The sequence below is a fragment of the Sycon ciliatum genome, chromosome 6 (assembly GCF_964019385.1).
Source record: "Sycon ciliatum chromosome 6, ocSycCili1.1, whole genome shotgun sequence".
NCBI classification, from domain to species: Eukaryota; Metazoa; Porifera; class Calcarea; order Leucosolenida; family Sycettidae; genus Sycon; species Sycon ciliatum.
This window is the reverse complement of record NC_088648.1, coordinates 5,855,149-5,880,826: the sequence shown is the minus strand read 5'-3', so window position 1 is coordinate 5,880,826 and position 25,678 is coordinate 5,855,149. Positions and strand designations below refer to the sequence as shown.

The following is a 25,678-nucleotide window of genomic DNA, read 5'->3' as shown; positions in this document are numbered from 1 at the left end:
ACAGAGACATCCCCTAAATCGAAGAGAGATAGCTAGAATGAGTGCGTTTGCATGTGTGTGTGTGTGTGTGTGTGTGTGTGTGTGTGTGTGTGTGTGTGTGTGTGTGTGTGTGTGTGTGTGTATGTGTATTATACGGACTCAGTAGAGGTGTTTTAGTCCAATGTGGGACGTGGGATAAGCTGTCACAGAGATCAATCCCATACTCCCTTCCGTGCCAGTGGTAACTGAGTGCAAGTTCAGTCCGGCATTGCGTCATACCTGTAGTTATGGAGCAAGAAGGGATCGAGTTTGTGTATGTGTGTGTGTGCGTGCGTGTGTGTCTGTGTGTGTGTATGTGTGTGTGTGTGTGTGTGTGTGTGAGGCCAACAGTGCCTGAGGTGGGGTATTCACCGACAGGAGACTTGGTCGGATAGTTACGATGCCGACACTCTCCTCGTCGCCCCCACCTCGGAGTCCTTCGCGAGGCTTTGCAAGCCCGCGAGTGGAGCAAACTACCGCACGAAGACGACGACTTGGAATGACTCTGAGCGTTGGCTCATGGAATGTTCGCTCTGTTGTGGAGAGTGATGGACCACTTCTAGCGGCAGCCGTGAGAGGAATCGTTTCCGATGATAAGCCAGATCCATAGCTGCTGGAGATGGCTCTCTCGAACATGGTCCCGCTCGTCGTTCTATATTGTCGGCCCCGTAAGGGGACACGTGACCGTAATGGCAGTGTTTACCAGGACCAGGTGTGTGTATGTATGTGTGTGTGTGTGTGTGTGTGTGTGTGTGTGTGTGTGTGTGTGTGTGTGTGTGGGTGTGTAGGAGGGTGGCGTGGGGCGGTCGGTGGCGGGGCATACAGTTAAGAATCTTCACAAGAAATTACTCACCATTGTAGTTTGAAGCAAGCAGATCCACCGTGTCACCTATGGGTGAAGGCTTTCGGCTCCAGAGGTCCAGCAATACACTTGCGCGTTCTATGATAATAATTAGATGTTTGCTAGTCCTTTGATATTCTAGAGCTAAAATAGTAAAATTGATGTTTCCTGGCTAGAGGTTCGACAAGCCGCCGATTTGGCTCAACATCGATTGAAGACGCCGACAGAGCAGGGGCTGATCAATGTCGATTGCAATATGAACAACTAACTAATGATACGAAACCTGCCAGAGGTCCGGCAAGACTATTTTCAGCCTTTTGACCGACCGGTCTGCACTCCCCCCGTACCGTGGACCCCGCTTTGCAGTCAGAAACATTTGGCTCAAAAATTGGGAGGCTTTCCGAGCTACTGCAACTAACTGTTACTTACTTTTGTAGTATCAGTGCAGTAGTTGAAGATGGAGTGGCCAGGAAAAAAAATAGTGGGATGCAGCCATATGCACGCATGCATACGACATGGTTTCGATTCGGCGCCATATGCGCCATGGCATGGGACGGGGGCATTGCCATTGGCACCCGGCTGGGTACTGATTGTACCGGTACTACAGGACAGCGCTGGCAACTGAAATCCGACCCCCTGAGCGGTGCGCTCACATCGCAAAGAATGTGAACCCACCGCTCAGGGGTTCGGATTTCAGTTGCCAGCACTCAGTCCGTGCGCCAGTTCAGAAAAAGTCGTCTAAAAGTTGCACTTTTATTTTCCAGATTTGCCAGATTTTGCAGTTTTCTCAAGATATCGCGAGACGAATACTCAATGGCGTCTCCTTCGTCGTCCTTTGGTTTACGTCCCCCGTGAGTTCTTTGTCTCAGATCGTTGTCGAAATCCAACCTAATAGTTGTTCTCTGCCCTAAGTTTTGTCCGTGGCGATAACAAATAACGAGAAGTTGAGTTCTCGCTCGTCGCTTGCGTTTTCGGTATGTCGCTGATATTTTGGTTGAACATGCTATAATTTCGTGCCGTTGGTTTGTACAAGGGTTTCGCTATTTCCTGCTTATTTATTTAGAAAGAGATATTAGCCAACAGTGCATCCTCCAATTTTGGCTTGTGCAAAATATCCGACAGCGGTGATACCAACCGTTTTGTCAACACTGTATTTTTGACACACACATGTCTTCAATTGGTGAACTTAGGAACGACCGACAGAATCGTTCAAGGGGTCCTAGTATTCTGCGATGTACCAGCCAGACCATTGTATCCGTAGACCACGAATTTATAAACAACACGAACCTCAACAGGTTGCTGGAGCTCCAAACACAAACCCTCGTAGATCAATGCATGTGCCTATACTTGTATGTACAACAGCAACAATATCAAGCCAAATACAGTACTGAGGTGGGAAAGAAATATAAATAATTCATGCAGAGAGGATGACACTACAAACACAGCACCCGAGCCAATGCAGAATTGAAGTGAAAAAATGGCATCTGCGGATGGCCTGGATATGGTGCTACTATGTACAGAACAACCGCCACAAGCTATGACACATAAAGTCTCGTACTTTCATTCACGGCGGACGCATGGAGTAAAGAATACGTTTACCATACACCCGTACATACATCACGTTTTCATGTGCTTTTTTCAACAGACCCACACACGTCTGCATGTACATGTAAACGCACAGACATGTACACGTACGTACGTGCACGAACATACACACCCATAAACATGCACACACATACACACACACACGCGCACATCCGCTAAAGTATGGGAGCATATGTGCACAAAGCATCACGTGATTGCATTCACAAGTTTATACAAGACAGCCAGGTAATGAATGCATACTTGTAGTTGTGTGGTAGCTGCTACAACAAATGGAGCATTGCCATTGGCTAAATATTGCAATAAGGAGAGTGTTATGATAGTCATGCAAAGGTTCTGCTGTTATCAACGAAGTGCACGCCTCTCGTGCTAAGTTCAAGATCCATTGTACTCTTCTTTGCAACATACTTCGTGCAGCTTGCATCCAATCGTAGGCATCACGAGTCAAGGCAGCAGCCACATGGACCAGTAAGATTCACTGATATTGAGGATTTGGACCAGGGTGCTGTTCCGATCAAACTTGAAATAACACCTTGTTGAGCTGGGTCTTCCCCACTGGCACAGCCACCTTGTGTGGCCCTACCATTAGTGGTCTCTGCCCGTTGTCTTCATTTCATTGGTAGGGTTGTGTTTGACGAAAAGCCCACTTGACTGCCTTCCAGCATATAGCTTTCAAATGTAAGTGTGATGTATTGATATCACAGACATGCTGACGTTTGGTACATGCCTCAAGGCTAGTCAATAGAATTGATAGTCATACATCACTTCAAGCTAGGACCACTCCAGTGGGAGAAATGAGGTGATCCACTGTTGTCCGCTGGAAGCGTTTGACCCTGTTGACCATGGTGATATCTACATAGGCATCAGTACACAGCCGGAAAGTGAAATGTGCACACACAGACACACACACACACAAACACACACACACGCACACAGACACACACACGCACGCACACACATACCAAGCAGCATAGCACCACAATTTCCACCATGTAAAGCAGCAAGTATCGCCCCCCAAGCATGTGTATGCACAGCGTACATGATTATGCCACAAGGGATTTTTTATATATTTGAATGCAGGTGCACAGACCCTGGGTCATTGGCATTGGTCATGGCCATATGGGTTTCATATTCATGTCCTAACTATAAATTGATAAGTCAATAATAATTTTGCTCTTCTGTTTCATGCATTGTGTGTAAAATACCAATATACAGGCAAATTGTACTAAAGTACCATACAGCTCTGCATCAATTTTGCCAATGCTGTTTATTGTACATTGTTCACAATCGCTGCCATTTCTCATAAATAATAATTATTGTCATGCAGTATAGTTACGAAATACACCGCCAGGATGCCACAATACAAAGATGGCTACATTTTTTCAACCAACATGCAATTATTGCGAAAAAATAAATATTTCCATAATTTCGTGCCGTTGGTTTGTACACAATTTCAGGGCTAAAATAACCTTACCCTGTCATGGCGATATCTCTGAGGAGTTGAATTCACCTAGTCTCCCTTGTGCAAAAAATTCCCTCATGGTGCTGCCAGCTGCAATGTAATGGTAACCCAGAATAGGGTGAAAATCGAAAACGATAAATTCCTCGCCTCCCGTCCATCCAACTGCGCTGGTTGCATCAAGTACGATGTTTAGAAGACGAGTGGCATCCGACTAACGACTGGCAACATATTTCTTGAAGAAGGAAGCCCTCATTTCACCGACTGGCCTCGAGGTAGGCAACAAATCGACCGACAATTTACTGACCGGCGTCGTCATCTTTCCCTGCATAACGTCTGCATGTATGGTTCCCGCGCAGAAAATAAAAATCGGGCCAAAACAGGGTCTGGCGCACGGACTGTAATAGTACAGTGCAGTCCGTGCGCCAGACCCTGTTTTGGCCCGATTTTTATTTTCTGCGCGGGAACCATACATGCAGACGTTATGCAGGGAAAGATGACGACGCCGGTCAGTAAATTGTCGGTCGATTTGTTGCCTACCTCGAGGCCAGTCGGTGAAATGAGGGCTTCCTTCTTCAAGAAATATGTTGCCAGTCGTTAGTCGGATGCCACTCGTCTTCTAAACATCGTACTTGATGCAACCAGCGCAGTTGGATGGACGGGAGGCGAGGAATTTATCGTTTTCGATTTTCACCCTATTCTGGGTTACCATTACATTGCAGCTGGCAGCACCATGAGGGAATTTTTTGCACAAGGGAGACTAGGTGAATTCAACTCCTCAGAGATATCGCCATGACAGGGTAAGGTTATTTTAGCCCTGAAATTGTGTACAAACCAACGGCACGAAATTATGGAAATATTTATTTTTTCGCAATAATTGCATGTTGGTTGAAAAAATGTAGCCATCTTTGTATTGTGGCATCCTGGCGGTGTATTTCGTAACTATACTGCATGACAATAATTATTATTTATGAGAAATGGCAGCGATTGTGAACAATGTACAATAAACAGCATTGGCAAAATTGATGCAGAGCTGTATGGTACTTTAGTACAATTTGCCTGTATATTGGTATTTTACACACAATGCATGAAACAGAAGAGCAAAATTATTATTGACTTATCAATTTATAGTTAGGACATGAATATGAAACCCATATGGCCATGACCAATGCCAATGACCCAGGGTCTGTGCACCTGCATTCAAATATATAAAAAATCCCTTGTGGCATAATCATGTACGCTGTGCATACACATGCTTGGGGGGCGATACTTGCTGCTTTACATGGTGGAAATTGTGGTGCTATGCTGCTTGGTATGTGTGTGCGTGCGTGTGTGTGTCTGTGTGCGTGTGTGTGTGTTTGTGTGTGTGTGCGTCTGTGTGTGCACATTTCACTTTCCGGCTGTGTACTGATGCCTATGTAGATATCACCATGGTCAACAGGGTCAAACGCTTCCAGCGGACAACAGTGGATCACCTCATTTCTCCCACTGGAGTGGTCCTAGCTTGAAGTGATGTATGACTATCAATTCTATTGACTAGCCTTGAGGCATGTACCAAACGTCAGCATGTCTGTGATATCAATACATCACACTTACATTTGAAAGCTATATGCTGGAAGGCAGTCAAGTGGGCTTTTCGTCAAACACAACCCTACCAATGAAATGAAGACAACGGGCAGAGACCACTAATGGTAGGGCCACACAAGGTGGCTGTGCCAGTGGGGAAGACCCAGCTCAACAAGGTGTTATTTCAAGTTTGATCGGAACAGCACCCTGGTCCAAATCCTCAATATCAGTGAATCTTACTGGTCCATGTGGCTGCTGCCTTGACTCGTGATGCCTACGATTGGATGCAAGCTGCACGAAGTATGTTGCAAAGAAGAGTACAATGGATCTTGAACTTAGCACGAGAGGCGTGCACTTCGTTGATAACAGCAGAACCTTTGCATGACTATCATAACACTCTCCTTATTGCAATATTTAGCCAATGGCAATGCTCCATTTGTTGTAGCAGCTACCACACAACTACAAGTATGCATTCATTACCTGGCTGTCTTGTATAAACTTGTGAATGCAATCACGTGATGCTTTGTGCACATATGCTCCCATACTTTAGCGGATGTGCGCGTGTGTGTGTGTATGTGTGTGCATGTTTATGGGTGTGTATGTTCGTGCACGTACGTACGTGTACATGTCTGTGCGTTTACATGTACATGCAGACGTGTGTGGGTCTGTTGAAAAAAGCACATGAAAACGTGATGTATGTACGGGTGTATGGTAAACGTATTCTTTACTCCATGCGTCCGCCGTGAATGAAAGTACGAGACTTTATGTGTCATAGCTTGTGGCGGTTGTTCTGTACATAGTAGCACCATATCCAGGCCATCCGCAGATGCCATTTTTTCACTTCAATTCTGCATTGGCTCGGGTGCTGTGTTTGTAGTGTCATCCTCTCTGCATGAATTATTTATATTTCTTTCCCACCTCAGTACTGTATTTGGCTTGATATTGTTGCTGTTGTACATACAAGTATAGGCACATGCATTGATCTACGAGGGTTTGTGTTTGGAGCTCCAGCAACCTGTTGAGGTTCGTGTTGTTTATAAATTCGTGGTCTACGGATACAATGGTCTGGCTGGTACATCGCAGAATACTAGGACCCCTTGAACGATTCTGTCGGTCGTTCCTAAGTTCACCAATTGAAGACATGTGTGTGTCAAAAATACAGTGTTGACAAAACGGTTGGTATCACCGCTGTCGGATATTTTGCACAAGCCAAAATTGGAGGATGCACTGTTGGCTAATATCTCTTTCTAAATAAATAAGCAGGAAATAGCGAAACCCTTGTACAAACCAACGGCACGAAATTATAGCATGTTCAACCAAAATATCAGCGACATACCGAAAACGCAAGCGACGAGCGAGAACTCAACTTCTCGTTATTTGTTATCGCCACGGACAAAACTTAGGGCAGAGAACAACTATTAGGTTGGATTTCGACAACGATCTGAGACAAAGAACTCACGGGGGACGTAAACCAAAGGACGACGAAGGAGACGCCATTGAGTATTCGTCTCGCGATATCTTGAGAAAACTGCAAAATCTGGCAAATCTGGAAAATAAAAGTGCAACTTTTAGACGACTTTTTCTGAACTGGCGCACGGACTGATTATAGTCAAGCTACAAGTACTGTAGCCAGTGTAGGCACGTGCGCACAGACAGATCCTGCCGGCAATTCTTTCGGCAAAATATCGAAGAATTGAAAGAGCGGAAGTTGCCGGAAAATCGGAGCAAAATATCGAGACAGTGTGTTGGGTAAAATCGATGCCTGATATTGTACAATCATGTACTGTACATGTACTTGGATTTCCTTGTTTCTTACTCGTTCAGCATGATGCACTGCCCAGGAAGAGATAATGTCACCGAAGTATCACTGGGATTCACTGTGGATCGACATGATTAGGACACATGCGTGGATATCCGTGTTGAGAAACCGACTGGAAAAAATAAACGTTTTTCCGGAGCAAACTGGAGCAAAATGTCGAGTTCTTACATGACACGTGATCGTTGCCGGGGCCATGGCCAATAGGCGATCTTCCCGCCACGGGCATAATGAGGCCATCAGGACCGTTTAACGTCATTTCGGGAATGTCAGGACCGTTTGACGTCTATTCGGGAATAATGTTTCGACCTTTCGTCTTTCGACCTTCCCTAATATTAAAGGGGAAGTATACCCTAAAATCAAATTTCACCAGTTGTAGTCTTCGTGGTGCTGAGTCGAATGGTCTTGGTCCGAGGAAGCTGAGACGCTCCCTTCCTCCTCTATTCCCAATCGAACTCGCGCACTTCCTCCGAAACTGGGTGACTGCGCCCTACTAGATAGGGATTTGTAAGGAAAAAGTCACTAAAAACGCCGTTTCGTTCTTATAAAAGCACGGATGACCGCGACTGGTCCATATGTTATTATTATTATTATTATTCTTTTATTCCACGATGGCGTGACGCCAATAAGGATGATTAATAAGTGCGATAGAACTGGTACTAGCCAGAAACAGCTAGATGGAAGTTAACCGGGAGGCAAGAAGCAATGGATCTTGAAAAACAAGCGGGGGCAATAACGTTAGCAGGGGTGATCGAGATAGTTAAAGGGGAAGTTAAGGCAAAAGTCAAAATTTCACCAGTTGTAGTCTTCGGAGTGCTGAGTCGAATGGTCGTGGTCCGAGGAAGCTGAGACGCTCCCTTCCTACTTGAATCCCAATCGAACTCGCGCACTTCCACCGAAACTGGGTGACTGCGCCCTACTAGATGGGGATTTGTATGCAAAATCTCACTAAAAGCGCCATTTCGTTCTTATAAAAGCACGGATGACCGCGATTGGCCCGTATGTTGTAGTCTTTTGGACGCTGAGTCGACTGGTTTTGGTCCGAAAAGGCTGCTATGCAGCGTTCCTCCTTTATTCCCAATCGAACATGGTTGAACAAGCGGTCACGTGCTCCTGGGTGCCCAAATCACCTGGTCACCACGCCAGCAGGTGACAACTTTCACACCAAGATTCAACTCGAGTTCAACTCGAGTGACTGGACTGCACCCAAAAAAAGGTCAAACAGGCTAGTAAGTTGTACCCTGCAGGCACGGTGACCAGCTGACTGGTGTACGCAGGAGCACGTGACCGCTTCTTCAACCATGTTCGATTGGGAATAAAGGAGGAACGCCGCATCGCAGCCTTTTCGGACCAAAACCAGTCGACTCAGCGTCCAAAAGACTACAACATATGGGCCAATCGCGGTCATCCGTGCTTTTATAAGAACGAAATGGCGCTTTTAGTGACATTTTGCATACAAATCCCCATCTAGTAGGGCGCAGTCACCCAGTTTCGGTGGAAGTACGCGAGTTCGATTGGGATTCAAGTAGGAAGGGAGCGTCTCAGCTTCCTCGGACCACGACCATTCGACTCAGCACCCCGAAGACTACAACTGGTGAAATTTTAATTTTTGCCTTAACTTCCCCTTTAAGTACACGTTCGAGATATCAGAAACCAGGGGGATGCGCGGAGCAGGAGCAGGTACTGCTCAAGAGAAGACTGGATGCATTGTTTCGGAAAGAATTTCTACGAGGTTGGGTTGTGATGTCGATAGGGAGTGAGTTGTAGAGGGTGAGGGCACTGTTGATGGGGGAATCTCGGTGCCTGTTCGTGTGTGCGTGTCCGATGGAGTAGGTCCTTGTCTGTCGAAGGGTGTATGGTTGGTGTTGACGTTGTGGTGCAAGATGTGGTTGTTGCAGGTGTGGTGGGGAGGTTTGGTGGTGGATGTCCCATGCTAGTAGGGCTTGTTTAACAAGGAGTCGTGAGCTAAGGGTGGGGAGCTTTGCGTGATGGAGGAGGGAGCTGTGGTGAACTGGTGCAAAGAGGGGAATCCGAAGGCAGATGCGTATAGCACGGCGTTGAATTCTCTCCAGTGTGTCCCGCTGTTGCTGTGTGGTGTTGGAGAGGGCAAGGCTGCCATATTCGAGAACGGGTCGGATGTAGGTTGTGTATATTAAAAATAGGCTGGAAGCGTTCATTGTGCCACGTGTCTTTTGGAGTTGGTGTAGTAGTTTTTTGGCTTTGTTGGTGGTTTCTATGATGTGTTGGGTCCATCTCAAATCGTCTTGGAGTGTAACACCAAGGTGCCTATGTTGGTGGACCTGCTGCAGCCGAGTCGAGTGGAGCGTGATGTGGATGGTGTGTTGGGGTTGGAAGGAAAGGACGACGGTTTTCGTGGTGTTGACGAGGAGATGCCAATCCTTCAACCATCGTCCTGCTGCGTCCACGGCACGTTGGAGGAATGCAGCTGACAAATCCCTGGTGTAATGCGTCGCGATGAGTGCCGTGTCATCGGCGAACTGGCTGCATTTAGTGTGAGAGTTTGTACATGCTGGGGGGAGGTCGATCGTGTACACCAGGAAAAGAAGAGGCCCCAGGACAGAGCCCTGGGGTACTCCAGCTGGAATGGATTTCCATGATGACAAAGCGGAGCCAACCTTGACGCGTTGTCGGCGGCGAGTCAGGTAGCTTGTGAGCCAGGTAAGGGCAATGCCACGGACACCAAGGTGCTCGTAGTCTTGTGGCCGCTGAGTCGACTGGTTTTGGTCCGAAAAGGCTGCGATGCAGCATTCGGCCCTTATTCGGCCCTTATTCGCAATCGAACGCGGTTGAGTAAGCGGTCACGTGCTCATTTACAGCCTTTTGGGCCCGTTTATGTCACTCGAGTTGAACCTTTGAACCAGGGAGTCGTAAAAGCCCCTTACGACTCCCTACTTTGAACCTTTGAGTTGAATATTGATGTGAAAAATGCACTCTGCAGGCACGTGACCGCTCACTCAACCGTGTTCGATTGGGAATAAGGGCCGAACGCTGCATCGCAGCCTTTTCGGACCAAAACCAGTCGACTCAGCGGCCACAAGACTGCGACATATGGACCAATCGCGGTCATCCGTGCTTTTATAAGAACGAAACGGCGTTTTTAGTGACTTTTTCCATACAAATCCCTATCTAGTAGGGCGCAGTCACCCAGTTTCGGTGGAAGTTCGATTGGGAATAAAGGAGGAAGGGAGCGTCTCAGTAGGCCTTGGCGGATAATGCTCGAAAAGGTGGCAGATTCTGCTTTTTTTGCACCGAAATTGGCAGAACCATACAAACCTTACGGCGGGCAATTCCTCGAATTCTGCTCCATTTCTTTATCCACATACCAAACATGCATGAAACTTACCAGAAAAAGTACCGAATTCTGCCAATTGTTCTGCCGGCATTATCCGCCAAGCCCTATGTCTCAGCGTCCTCGGACCAAAACCATTCGACTCAGCACCACGAAGACTACAACTGGTGAAATTTGATTTTAGGGTATACTTCCCCTTTAAAGGGGAAGTTAAGGCAAAAATTAAAATTTCACCAGTTGTAGTCTTCGGGGTGCTGAGTCGAATGGTCTTGGTCCGAGAAAGCTGAGACGCTCCCTTCCTACTTGAATCCCAATCGAACTCGCGCACTTCCACCGAAACTGGGTGACTGCGCCCTACGAGATGGGGATTTGTATGCAAAATGTCACTAAAAGCGCCGTTTCGTTCTTATAAAAGCACGGATGACCGCGATTGGCCCATATGTTTTAGTCTTTTGGACGCTGAATCGACTGGTTTTGGTCCGAAAAGGCTGCGATGCAGCGTTCCTCCTTTATTCCCAATCGAACATGGTTGAACAAGCGGTCACATGCTCCTGCGTACACCAGTCAGCTGGTCACCGTGCCTGCAGGGTACAACTTACTAGCCTGTTTGACCTTTTTTGGGTGCAGTCCTGTCACTCGAGTTGAACTCGAGTTGAACCTTGGTGTGAAAGTAAGTTGTCGCCTGCTGGCGTGGTGACCAGGTGATTTGGGCACTCAGGAGCACGTGACCACTTGTTCCACCATGTTCGATTGGGAATAAAGGAGGAACGGTGCATCGCAGCCTTTTCGGACCAAAACCAATGCAGTCGACTCAGCGTCCAAAAGACTACAACATATGGGCCAATCGCGGTCATCCGTGCTTTTATAAGAACGAAACGGCGCTTTTAGTGACATTTTGCATACAAATCCCCATCTCGTTATTATTATTATTATAGTCTCTTTCCCTCAAAACCAGTTAATATTATTATTATTATTAGGCCAAACTAAAGAAGGTGTGTGGTTCGACTAACATGGACATTTTTTTTACGGGCGGGCGGATTTTTTTTTTTTTAATATATATTTTTAGTACATGTAATTACACTGTACTGCCTTTAGACACCCAGTACATCGGCATTATTACGCAGTGTTATGCCATACATGTTGTATAAAGGGATCACTGGCTAATACTTTGAAACATTGTGTAGCTCTGGAACGAGAAGAGAATAACTTACTTCAAGCGGTGACTCTGACTGTCCAAATCATCAAGCAAATGAAGAACGATGCGAGTTGAAAGTAAGTTCGGGAACTACTTCGAAGTACAAATTGTACAATGTACCGGTACATGTATTGCTAGTTTGGTGTCGGCGTGCACGAATACATGGGCTTTTTCCATCGACGCTCCCTGTGCTTGCACACATGGAGCAGCAACTTACCGGTACAGGTGAAATATCGTTCCCAATACACGAGGAAAGTGCACTATGATCTCGTCTGTCCTTCATCCCAAAACAGAAGGCCGTCCTTAATCTGGAACGAGGCGATCACTCTCAACCGGACGGTCACTTCAAAATAAGTCTCGCCAGTCTGCCGGTGGTCGTATCGAGTAGACTCTACTACCAGCACAAGGCAGCAGTCGTACCACTCACTGCACTGTACTGCACTGCAGTACAACTACAAGTCAAGTCCAAAACAAGGGAAAAGGAGCCGCCTGTGTCCGCAGATCATGTCTGCTCACGCTGCACAGTACGTAGACGTGGACGTGTTCAGTCCACGTAGGTCTACGTCAGTCACACGACAGCCCGCCGAAAAAAAGTTACGGTCGGGCTGAAAAATGTACGGTCGGTCGGGTGAGTCGAACCACAGACCTTCTTCAGTGTGGCCTTATTATTATTATTTCACAGGAAGTGTGAGTTACGAAGTCTGAAGAAAACATTGAACGGTCTCTGCTTGGATGACGACTACACCATAGCTCAGTGGTTAGAGCATCGCTGGCTACAAGCGAGGGTCCCTGGTTCGAGTCCTGGTGGTGACAGTCAATTTTTTCTTCAGACTTTTCCCGTTTGTCTCTTTCCCTCAAAACCAGTTAATATTATTATTATTATTTTATTTATTTTAAACGTAGGGCGCAGTCACCCAGTTTCGGTGGAAGTGCGCGAGTTCGATTGGGATTCAAGTAGGAAGGGAGCGTCTCAGCTTTCTCGGACCACGACCATTCGACTCAGCACCCCGAAGACTACAACTGGTGAAATTCTAATTTTTGCCTTAACTTCCCCTTTAATGTTGCTTCGCGCTGTAAGAAATCAAATCAAGCACGCTCTGTCTGTCATGGTGCATGATGGCTGAATCTTGCCCTTACCTGCAGCCCTCCGGCCTACGGCCCTTGGGCTTCAGCCATCATGCCCTCCTGAGCGTGCTTGATTACATACGTTCTACTTTCAGGGAGTCGTAGATCTCCGACTCCCTTCTACTTTGTAGTGTCAGGCTCGGCTAAAATATCGAACATTTCGCAGCAACATTTTGCGGCAAATACTACTGTTGTGGACATGGAAATCCGGTCGCAAGTCTAGCGCCCCCAGGTCGCTGGCCATGCGGCCATAGATAAGTGGTACCCAAAGGTAATAAGTGACACTTTAGTACTGTAGAGGTGTAAGGTGTGCAACATCTGGCACACTTTTCATCATTTACATGTATTATCCCAGTTCTGCACGCTTACAATCATAATAATTTATAATTCTTGCTTGAGATGAAACTTCACCTTGCTTGAGATGAAACTTTAATTACGCTCAAGCTCTGTCCTAGACTACCGGTATGTCTTTTTCCAGCTTTCAGGGACACGGGCATTCGTGTTGTGACCGAGGGTGCTCGGAATCTTGGCGGCGCACTCGGTTCAACGGTCTTCTGCGAGGAGTATAATTATCACAGATTTGATCGACAAGTGGACGCTGCAGGTTGATCGCCTGGCCGGGGGGGGGGGGGGGAGGTGGCCACCACTCAGCCACATGCTGCGTAGATCTACGAGGTGTTTGTAAAGGGCCTCGTGTCCAAGTGGTGGTACCACTTGCGCGTCTTATCTTGCCTTCGACTCGTCTGGCCCGTCTCGACGCAGCCATTACGACCAAGCTGCTGCCAGCGCTCAGCGGCCATTCCTGTCCGGACGAGTCGGCACTGAGAAAGCTGCTATCGCTACCAGCGCGGTTTGGTGGCATGGCAATCCCTGTGCCCTCGGTGGAGGCCGAGAAAGAGTTTTCTGCATCCAGACAGATTGTGGCTCCTGTGGCTTCCTGCATAAGACCACCAGCAAATCCAACAAGCACCAACGATACTACCCAAACAGACCAGCTGAACGAGGCAATAGCCCTCAGCCGGCAGGAGGCCGGGCGTATTCGCAGGGAGACAGCTACCCAAGCCACGGATCCCGTTAGCCAATTGCGCCCGGATTTGAGAGCAAAATAAAAAGCGGAAAAGGGCGTATCATCTTGGGTAACGGCGGAACCATCGTCCCAAATGCAGATGGTGCTGAACAAATCAGATTTCTGAGATGCGTTCTGCATCCGCTACGGCCTGCAGCCCGACGGACTTCCCCTGACTTGTGTGTGGTGCTGCAAACACAATAGACCATGCGATGATGTGTCCGGCAGGGGGCTACCCCATGGCGCGCCACAACGAGATCCAGGACTTGTTGGCTGACGTGATGCGTGAGGCGGTCCGGGATGTGGAGGTGGAACCGCCTCTACTACCATAATATGATGGTGAGCGGCTCCAAGGGAGGACAGCCAACCGCTCGGCAGGTGCCCGCCTGGACATCCGGGCTTGTGGCTTCTGGACGAGACAGCAAGATGCCTTTTTTGACATTCGGGTTACAGACCCAAAGGCAAGCTTGCTGTCGCGTCAGGAAGTCATCAGCCAGCTCCGAACGCATGAACAGATGAAGAAGCGCCAGTACGCAGAGCGGGTGACAGCAGTGGACAGAAGTACGTTCACACCACTAGTTTTCTCTACCTCGGGCATGATTGGCAGAGGATGTTAAATGGCACTGAAGACACTAGCATGCCTGATTGCAGAGAAGAACGTCGACCTTCACGTTTCGGTCATCATCCGTCAGCTCCGCTGCAGGCTGTCATTCTGCCTTATGCGATGGGCAGTCACCTGTTTGCGTGGTTCAAGATCGTCTTACCGCTGCAACAGGATGAACTTCACGACTATGTGCAGGTTGCGGGCAGCCTGAGCGTGATAGTACCTCACAGACATTTGCCGAACATTGTCCCATGATAATGAATTCTTGAGTTTTTGGACATTGTATTGCATTGCTGCTCCATCTACATGGCTGTATTTGTGTTTCACATCTCCATTTCAAGTTTCCTAATACAGATTGTGTCAAGTAGTAGTAGTAGTAGAATTTATTATTTTGATAGGGAATGTCCATAATACCCCTCTTTGTATTACGAGCGGTGAATTCAAGTACTGCCTTGAGCCGAATTCTGACTTTGGGGCTCATAAATTCAGTCATAATATGGCCGAATTTGGACATTGTCTTAGCGGATCGAAAAGCCGATTAGGCGAAAAAACGGGCCGATTTGGGAAGTGCCTACTAAGGCCTGTGGAGAATCCATAAATACAAATACAAAACTTCACTTCTCAACTCCAAACTCCAGAAACGGTCTCTTCACTGCTATTCAAATTTACGCAGCCACCCCAGCAGGATACGCAGACCCACGAGCCCACCACCCAATGTAGGCCATGCACCAACCCAAACAACGCCAACGGTGACAATGAAAACTTAGGCCCCTCACTCCGTCTTCTGCTCACGAATGCATTCAGCATTTACAACAAAATGGATGAGCTTCAGCATACTCTGAAAAGCCTACATGTAGACATCGCTGTCGTCACCGAGACCAAACTATCGCCCGACAAGGCTTCAGTTGCGGAAGTCTCAATCCCTGGCTATTACCCCCCCCCCCCCCCAATACGTCGAGACCGGACAGCGCAAGGCGGCGGAGTCGCCATATGGCTGAAAGAAGGGATGGCGTACAAACAACTGGACCTCAACTCTGAGTGTGAAACTCTTTGGATTAGTGTTGCTGCACCGTCAGGCATGAAATTTGGCATCTGTGCTGCCTACAGACCTGGGACGAGTGCAGACAGCGACTGCAGTATCTTCACCCAGCTGGAATCTGACATCGACAAAGCCCGGCAGTCCTGCTCACACATTATTGTGGCAGGGGACTTCAATGCCCACAACCGGGAATGGCTTGGAAGTCCACGCACCTCGGCTGCTGGAGAAGCTGCAGAAGACATGTGCTGTGTACATGGTCTCCGACAACACGTCACCTCAGCCACTCGTGGAGAAAACATCCTTGACCTCGTCATGTCAGATGTGCCTGGAACTGTGTCTACCACCACCCAACCACCTCTTGGCAGATCAGACCATGCTGTTGTCATAGCCGACTTCCAGCTTACTGCATCTGTAGACCAACCCACCACTCGTACAGTATGGCGATACCAGCGGGCTGACTGGCCCCGCCTCTCTGCCTTCCTCCGGACTACTGACTGGGACACAATAATCGGCGACGACCCTAACATATCATGTGAGCTTCTGACCATGCGAATCACTGAGGGAATGCAACGCTTTATACCATCCAAGGTCTTCAAGACCAGACCGCAGGACCCAATCTGGTGGACGCCAGAATGCTCTGCAGCAGTTGACAGAAAGCGCAATGCCTGGCGGAAATTCCGCGATGACCCCAGAAATGGAGCGCTCCAGTGTACGTACAAGCTAGCATCCCTTGACTCAACAAGATGTCTAGCAAGAGCCAAAGCCAGACATCTCGACCATGTCAAGCAACGGCTCCGGACGGGCAGCCTGCAGGACAGAGAGTGGTGGAGCGTGATTAAACGAGTTGGAGGGCATGGCCGGGACAGCTCCATCCCAGTCCTGGTTGACCCCGATGGCATGGAATGCACCAAAAGCCACGACAAGGCGAACGTCATCGGGAAGTACTTTGCCCAGAAGTGCAGCCTAGACGATGACTTTGCAGAACAGTCGGGGCCGTTCCCGCATGTCCGCCAGCGCACCGCAAATACGCTTGCAACAGTCCACTTCCGCCAAGCCACCGTACGCCGGACACTCCGAGCCCTGAACCCAAGAAAAGCCACAGGGCCTGATGCAGTACCTGCTAGAGTGCTGAGAAAATGTGCCGACTCTCTGGCCCTGCCCCTATCCAAGCTGTTTACCCTGTGCTTCTGCAGTGGTCATCAACCTGCCATGTGGAAAGTTGCCAACGTCGTACCGGTACACAAGAAAGGCCCCAAGTCGAACCCCAGAAACTACCGACCGATATCACTACTGCCCATAATGTCTAAGTGTATGGAGTCCATCGTGAACCGCAGCCTGTCCAACTTCCTGAAGAAGAATGACATCCTTTCTCACAGGCAGTTTGGCTTTCGCACTGGACTGGGAACCTCTTACCTGCTGATTGCTCTTCAGCATGAGTGGAGCCTTGCAGCTGCCAGTGGAGGCCTCGTCAGGGTACTCGCAGTAGATATTGCCGGGGCCTTCGACAAGGTCTCGCACAACGGCGTCCTCCACAAGGCTGAGCGGTGCGGCATAAGTGGCCTCCTCCTTGCCTGGCTCCGGAGTTACCTGACAGACCGCCACATCCGTGTCGTCATAGGTGGCCAGTCTTCACTGACCCACCGAATCCAATCTGGCATGCCACAGGGCAGCATCCTCGGCCCCACCCTCTTCCTTCTGTACGTCAACGACGCAGAAGACCACCTGCCTGATGGGGCGAAGCTGGCTGTATACGCCGACGACACAACTCTCTACAAGTGCATCACCACCCGACTCAGACTGCCAGAAGAGACAGCAATCCTCCAGCAGGCAGTAGACTCACTGGCAGCATGGGGAAGCAGGTGGAGGATCAAGTTCGAGCCCACAAAGTCGCAGGCATTGACCATCAGCCACCACCGCTCGCCAACCCCCCCCCCCCCCGAACGCAATACGCTTCCAAGGAGCAGTCGTGCCAGAAGTAGAGGAGCTCAAGCTTCTTGGCGTCACCTTCGACAGGCAGCTGGCATTCCGCAGCCATATCCGACAACTTGCAGTACGCGGAGCCCAGCGGCTCGGCTTCCTCCGTAAGGCATTGGCTGTGCTAGACCCAAAGCACCGGGCAATCGTGTACCGTGGCTTTGTCCGCCCTGTGCTAGAGTATGGCATGCTGGTGTGGATGAGCGCAGCCCCCACCACCTTGGCCCGCCTCACTGCCATCCAGCGCCGTGCCCTGCACATAATTGGAGATGGATCATACCTCCCGAGCCTCGACATTCGCCGTACCGTAGCAGGGCTCTGCTTTCTGTACAAGCTGCACTTTGTGGAGGGTCCGGAAATGGTGAAAGCCATTCTGCCACCATCAGCAGCCGCACCGCAACACCGCATGCCTACTCGAGCGACAACCAGATCTGCAACACATCATCCATCGCAACTCACCAGTATCCTTCCCCCTCAGGCACGAAACAACACGCTCCGCTCATTTCCCCACTCCCTCATCGCAACGTGGAATCAGCTCCCACCCACCCTTCTGCAGTCTCCCCCTTCTCGCAGAGGCATGCACACGTTCAAGAAAAACGTCAACGACCACTTGCGGCGCAGCAAGTGGGAGTGGGCCACAGACAGGCTATGATCTCTGCCAACACACCAGCCTAATTATACTGACCGCACTCCAGCTCCCTTCTACCCCTCTTTGATCCCCTTCGCTCAGCCTTAAAATCCGATTATCAGTTCACTCCATCTTCCTACGGTGCACTGCTTTTACTATTGTTTTGTCCTATCCCAATCTCAAATTCTCCCCATTATCGTTTGCAAAGCCGGTGCTCCCCTCTTGGATGCACATGTTTATTTTCTCCTATGTATCGGCGCACAGGAGTAACAATGATTCCGAGACCTTTGGTCGGAGGAGTTACTTTTGCCCCGCCCCCACTTCCATCCAATATGCCACCGCCCCCGCTGTGCAGCATCTGATGGTACTGTGGTATTCAGTAAAAAAACAAAAACAAAAAAACATCACACCACATTCCCATCATCACAAATTGAATAAATATTAAATAAACATAATATTAAATAATAATAATAATTTTCACTAGTTTGAGGGAAAGAGACAAACGGGAAAAGTCTGAAGAAAAAATTGACTGTCACCACCAGGACTCGAACCAGGGACCCTCGCATGTAGCTAGCGATGTATACTTTGGAACAGCGTATTAGCTTTAAGCTCTATGTTTTTGTGTACCGCTGCTTGGCCCAGCATCTTGCTAGTCCTCTTCTTCAGTCTTTGTCCCAGCTTCGGGCAACTGCACCTGGTCACCAGGCATGCACCTGGGGCAAGGCACAAAGAGCCTTAGTTCTCCCACTCGTTTATACGCAGTATGGCATGCGCTCTATTTCTTTTCTGGCGGCAGGCAGGTGGAACTCTCTTCCAGCTGACTGTCGACAGGCCCACACTCTTGCTCTGTTCGTTAATATGGTTAAACTTCACCTAGGGTTCCCAGTAAAAAGGCAGTAGCCTGTTGGGACTCCCCTAGTAAAATAATAAAAACTACTACTACTACTACTATGCTCTAACCACTGAGCTATGGTGTAGTCGTCATCCCAGCAGAGACTGTTCAACATTTTCTTCAGACTTTGTAGCTCACATTTCCTGTGAATCCACACAGGCGGGTGGGAACAATAATAATAATAATAATAATAATAATAATAATATGTGGTATTTCTGTGGGTATTCGTATTTGATCTTTCTGTGGGTGCGCATTGGAGGTTGTGCCCAGTGATGAGCTTTGCCGGCCTGAATTTTTCGCCAACTTCTGATGCTCCCCTTTCTGCAATACCTGTTGCCATGATACCTCTGAGCTTTAATGCCTGTGATGGTACATGCGCCTTTCTCCCTTCCTCTCTCTCTACCTTACTTTTTTCCATATATTATTCCGTGCTGCTTACCTTTGGCTATGATAAGTCCGGTGAGTTAGTGTAATACCTCCAATTTTTATTTTTATTTTCAATTTGGAGTGGAATAAAGACTCATAATAATAGATTAGAAGCGGTGAGGCCTCCTGCAGTTTCATACAGAATTACAGATGGAGCGGACTCGCTCCCTTCTATTTACACTGCAACGTTCGAACACATGTTCGTAGTTAAAACAACGTTTCGGCATATAGCCCTCATCAGGTTTGCAATGATGTGCACTCTACAAAGGAGCAGCAAATATACTGTGCTGTGCTGTGTTTGCGTCAGCTACAAAGGTGGCGAAAGGGATTGGTGATATATTAATATCCAGACACGATATATTCACAGTAGTGCCCAGCCAGCATTAGTGTTTACTTGTGGCCGCAAGTTGCGGATTTCAACAGCTTCTCGCAGTTTTCCGCCTGAGGCTGCCCGAGTGCTCGTATACGACACGTACCGGCAGCTTGTATTTCCGTATTGCTTTGTTCACATGGTGGTGTACTTCATCGGACTTGAACGGTAGTTTAAGGAAGGCAGAGCGGGGATTACCGCGTCGTCTACGCCGAGGTTTCCTGGCAGCTTCCCTTGCTTCCCTTGCTTCCGATATGATACTGTCTGGGTAGTTATTTATGCGCAGTTGTTTGTGTATTTTTTGTTCGCTCTCGGCTTGCATCATGGGGTTAGACGATAGTCGCTGTGCCCTTAGGAATTGAGATTGAGCGACGGCTAACTTGATGTGGTGAGGAACTGCCGATGAATAATCCACCAGTAGGCCACTACTGCATGCCTTCTGGAACAATTTGAATGACAGCTCTCCGGTTTGTCCAACCGCGATCGTTACGTCCATGTAGTCTATGCAGCCACTGTCACAACTTAATTCATGCGTGAATTTGATACGTTCGTGGCTGGCGTTGAATCTTTCTATGAGCTCCAGAAGGCGCTGCCTACCATGTGTCCATAGGATGATGATATCGTCGATGTATCGTCTGAACAGAATAGGCCGGAAGGGTGAGTCCTGAAGAAGTCGTGTCTCAATGGTGTGCATAAACAGGATGGCAAATGGAGGTGCCAGGTTGTTCCCCATAGCAACCCCATCTAGCTGGTGGTAGATCTGTCTGCCAAATCTGAAGTAGTTATGACTTAGAACAAACTTCAGTAGTGTCCTGACTTGGGTCACGCTCAGCCCGAGCATATCAACTCTGTTATGGTGTTGCTCTAGCACGTCACTAACGGTATTCACGCCCTCTTCGATCGGTATGCTGGGATACAAACCCACCACATCCATCGTAGCCAGAATCATTCCAGCAGGTGCTTTAAGGCCAGGGTATATGGTGCGGATATTGTCTAGCGCGTCTTTGGTGTTGATGAGGTGCGATGGGACAAATGCAAGCAGTTGATGCAATATGCGTTCGAGAACCACCGAAATTCCTGTGACTGGACTGTCACAAGCAGAGACAACAGGTCGGAGGGGCAAATTTTGCTTGTGGTCCTTTGGAAGACCGTATAGTTCCGGGAATCGTGTGTCATGAGGGAGTATTGCAGTCAGAAGATCAGGATCCATATTCGTGCATTGCTCTTCCAGTATGGATTTAACCTCTTTCTCATACGCAGTGATAGTTAGATCCACTTTTCTGTACATAGTGCTGTCAGACAGAAGTGCCTCTGCCTTCTCCAGGTAGAGTTCCTGTTTCATAGCTACTAGCTTCTTGCTCTTGTCGGATTGCTTTATCACTACACTGGGGTCATGACGAAGTTCTCTCAGTCCGTCGCGTTCCTCTTGCGTCATATTATGCTTGGGAGGTCTTTGTTTGCCATATGCTGCCAAAACTTCGTCCTTGAAGTTGGCCATCTTTCTTTCCCCATCCTGGCTCATTCTGGGCGGTTGCTTGAAGCCATGCTTCTTTAGCTTCCACAGCCTGCGATCGCACTCGGTACCGGTATCGTGGTCGTCCTCTGGCTGGTCCACACCCTGAGGCCGCGCCTGCTGCCATCTCAAAGTGTAGGCCATCCATTCTACGGAGGTGACCACTTCTGATTTCTCACGACTGGTTAACTTGCCCGTGGACGGTACAAAACCATAATAATAATAATAATAATAATAATAATAATAATTAAACACACGGCGAGGAGACAATAATTTGATAACCGCAATCAATAAAACTAGCTGAACCGACATTTGTGTACTTTATTCATGCAATGTAAAAACGGTGAAGACGATGTGCAATAAAACGATGAAAATATGAAGAAATGGTGTAGGGAAAAAAATATATGGATTCAAACAAGTTTTCGTACAACACTCATCAGGAATCGTCGTTGTACTAAAGGACACTGAAACAAAAATTGAACTATTATAGAAAATCTAAGTTACAGAAATAACACTAAGAGCAACAACAGTGAAATTTACAAGTGTGAATTTTAACAATCAAAGCGAGAAATGAACAAAGGAGAAAGGAAGGAAAGACAACGTGATAACACATAACAGCAGTACATTACACCTAGAACATTAACGGCCAAGCTTGGCCGCACTAAACACGACACGTCACTTAAACAATTTCAACCCAATTATACTATCTTTCTGTACACACAAATTAGGCTTGTACAGACGCTGATAGATAGCTTCCAACACTTTTAACTGTAGTCCATAACCATGACGACCACGGCACAATACAGTGAACGAAGAGTCGGAATACGAATTGCAACAATCAGGACTAGCTAGCAGATGATTGTACACTGAAGACTTGCTACCACGAAACCTACGCACAACACTAACACTCTCACCGGCATTCTCACCATCACTCCCATCACTGCTCTCCGACTCACTGCTCCTTCCGCCGTCCGCTCCATCCTCCGCTTCCTCTGTACTCTCTCTGTCTCGTCCATCCCGCCTGACCGGGTCCATTGAAGTCAACTCGGCCGTCACCCTGCTATCACATCCCTCCTTTCGCCCTTGTCCGCTGAGTGCGTAGCTTCTGTTGTAGTTGGCTGTTGATCGTCTTGGTCTTTCATTTGTGGGCTTGGATGGTGGATTAGTTGTGGTTGCTGTATATTGCGTTGTTGGTGTTGGTGTGGGAGCTACTGATATGCAAGGTGGGTCTTTTTGAGTCGGCATTTGTAGTGTTAATGCAGCTGTCAGTGTTGCTCGCGGTCTCCCACTGGCAAGCTCCACCGCCGCAAGAACCGATGGTGGAGGATCAGGAGGAGGCAGTGGGACCGGGAACGCAAGCGGCACCACCTCAGCCAAAGCCGCCGGGGGCACTGACGAGGGAACCACCGACGGCCGGAGCAAAGGCGGCGACACAAGCCGACCCGATGAGCCACCACGCCCATTCTCCTCCCCCACCGCCACCAGCGACGGCGGAGCAAGCACAGTCCGTGAGCCAGGGTCCGCGGGTTGTGTAGGCAACGGCTGTGTGGTTATTGGTTGTTTTCTAGGTCGCCCTCGCTTCGGTCTTTGTTGTTGTGCGCAAGGTGGAAGTATGTGACGTGGTGTGTGTTGTTTGATGCGTGCGTTCAGGTGCTGAACAGTCCTACCAACATACCGACTAGCGCATTGTCGGCATTCAAAGTTGTAAATAAGATGACTTAGGTGATGGGCTGGTAGGACATCCTTCCGCACCGTAAACGCACGCATCGTCGTAAAGACGGGCACAAAGTGTACTGCGTAGTATGTTCGACGAACAACAGACTTGACTGCACTACAAACTTTAGTCGACTCCTGCCCTTTCCACGGCAGACAGTTTCTCGCTTTGATTGTTGAAATTCACACTTGTAAATTTCACTGTTGTTGCTCTTAGTGTTATTTCTGTAACTTAGATTTTCTATAATAGTTCAATTTTTGTTTCAGTGTCCTTTAGTACAACGACGATTCCTGATGAGTGTTGTACGAAAACTTGTTTGAATCCATATATTTTTTCCCTACACCATTTCTTCATATTTTCATCGTTTTATTGCACATCGTCTTCACCGTTTTTACATTGCATGAATAAAGTACACAAATGTCGGTTCAGCTAGTTTTATTGATTGCGGTTATCAAATAATAATAATAATAATAATAATAATAATAATAAGGAGCACCTGATGGTGGATAAGATGATTCTGGAGGATGCCCATACGAAAGGGCGAAATCTGGTCATGGCATACCTGGACTTCAAAAAGGCATTTGATAGTGTGTCGCATGAATGGATTCTACATGCTTTGACGATGTATCGATTCCACCCGTCTTTGGTCACAACTATTGCTCGTAGCATGCGGAACTGGAGAACGACAATGCACATATGCGACCAGGGAAGATGCAGGGTCACTACCGGCAACATTTCAATAAGAAGAGGCATATTTCAAGGTGACACATTATCCCCGTTACTGTTTTGCCTGGCGCTAAACCCAATCAGTTTTGAGCTCAACCGATTGCCTTTGGGATACAGAGTCAGCTGCAGAGACGCCGAGTTGTCTATCAATCACTCTTGGTACATGGACGACATTAAACTCTATGGGAAAACTACAAAGGATGTGACTACCCTCGTGTCTACCGTGTGTGGCGTTGGTGATGACATCGGCATGAATCTCAACCCGGCCAAGTGTGCCGTGCTGCACGTCAGGAGAGGAAAACCAGATGAAGGATGCTCTATCCAGGTTGGCGATGAGACCATTGCAGAGTCGCTACGACTCAATGAAACATACAAGTACCTTGGAGTAGTGCAAGCAGCCATGATACCTCACCCGAAGCTCAAGACGCAACTCACTGCAGAATACAAAAAGAGATTGTATTTGCTTCTTAACAGTGGATTGAATGCGCGAAACATGATCAAGGCCATCAATACGTATGCTCTGCCGGTTATGACATATAGTTATGGAATCGTAAATTGGACCGAGGCTGAAATCAAGACCACAGATCGAGTGACAAGATCAGCCTTGACTGCGTCTGGATTTCACCACCCCAAAGCCTCAGTCAACAGGCTCTACATGAAGAGGGGAGATGGAGGCCGGGGCTTGGTCTCTTGTGAGGATATGCACGGCCGGAGCATGTGTGGCTTGGCCCAATAGACAGAATAAGCCTGCTTTATCAGTATCATCAACAAAAACCTACAACAAAAAGCCACTCAATAACTGCAAAGGCCGCTAAGTTCCTGTCGAGTTTGGATCTGCCAGCAGCTGGACCAGCTTTACCCAATAAGCATACCATTAAACAAGCGTGCGCTGAGCGAAAATCCAAAACACTTTCCACTATGCCGCTGCATGGGAGATTTTGGAGCCGATTGGAGGAGAATCGCCTAGATAAGGAGCTTACCTTCATGTGGTTGAAATCAAGGACACTGAAACCTTCAACTGAAGGCATGATTATGGCAGCACAAGACCAATCCCTCAAAACGAAAAATTACCAATACGCCATAATGAAGTCAATTGCTCGAACTTTGCAAGGGCAGCTTAAAAACAATTGACCACATTGTCAGTGCCTGCCCAGTTCTTGCTCGGACCAGTTACATTGAACGACATAAGCGGATAGTAAAGTATGTGCACTTCGAAATGTGTAAAGCACGAGATCTACCTACTGGTGCTTCACGATTCGACCACCAGCTCAAGGCATTGGTCAAGAGTGATCAGTATCGCCTCTATTGGGAGTATTCCCAACTGACCTGAAACTATCAGCAAACAGGCCCGATCTGCTCCTTGTTGATGACAAGGAGCGCATCGCCTACATTATAGACATCAGCGTTCCTGGTGAGAACAACATCAATAAGAAAATGGCTGAAAAGCGCTCGAAATATTATGATTTGAAGCGGGAGATTTCGAGGATTTGGTCCCTCAACCAGGTTGACGTGGTCCCTGTGGTTGTCGGTGCCCTGGGAGGCTTGGTGGGGGAGACTCCTCAATGCCTTCGGACTGTGCAGGGAGGAGACCTGGCTATTGTGCAACAGGAGGCTATACAAGGTTCGATTAAAATACTGAGAACTATCCTTAACATGTAGATGCACCTCTGCTGCGTTTGCATGTTCAATAGCTAAGAGACTTGAATAACGACTGATAAAGACTGATATTTCCTTTGTTACTACTCCCTTCATTGGTTGATGTATTTTGCCTGTCGCTGCAAATTCTTTATTATT

At 48.0% G+C, this 25,678-nt stretch overlaps 2 protein-coding genes and 2 long non-coding RNA genes across 4 annotated transcripts in view; 1 reads left to right on the top strand and 3 right to left on the bottom strand.

Annotated features, from left to right (window-relative positions):
• LOC135818805 (uncharacterized) overlaps positions 1–1,315 on the bottom strand; it is a 7,078-nt gene extending 5,763 nt beyond the window's left edge. Inside the window, exon 1 of the mRNA XM_065332041.1 lies at positions 872–1,315. Coding sequence (XP_065188113.1) covers positions 872–874 — 3 coding nt within the window. The 5' untranslated portion in view covers positions 875–1,315. The remainder of the gene's footprint in view (positions 1–871) is intronic.
• A 1,305-nt stretch (positions 1,316–2,620) lies between these two features.
• Positions 2,621–4,289, bottom strand: LOC135818804 (uncharacterized). The gene is made up of 2 exons (XR_010553758.1): positions 3,936–4,289; positions 2,621–3,313 (listed from the first exon to the last, which is right to left on the bottom strand). It is a non-coding gene; the product is annotated as an uncharacterized LOC135818804 (long non-coding RNA).
• Positions 4,290–4,364: 75 nt separating this feature from the next.
• Positions 4,365–6,035, top strand: LOC135818803 (uncharacterized). Its single transcript, XR_010553757.1, has 2 exons — positions 4,365–4,720; positions 5,343–6,035. It is a non-coding gene; the product is annotated as an uncharacterized LOC135818803 (long non-coding RNA).
• Positions 6,036–19,668: 13,633 nt separating this feature from the next.
• Positions 19,669–21,588, bottom strand: LOC135819978 (uncharacterized). Its single transcript, XM_065333278.1, has 2 exons — positions 20,312–21,588; positions 19,669–19,687 (listed from the first exon to the last, which is right to left on the bottom strand). The coding sequence occupies exons 1-2, from the start codon at positions 21,586–21,588 to the stop codon at positions 19,669–19,671; spliced, it is 1,296 nt and encodes a 431-aa protein (XP_065189350.1).
• Positions 21,589–25,678: the final 4,090 nt, after the last annotated feature.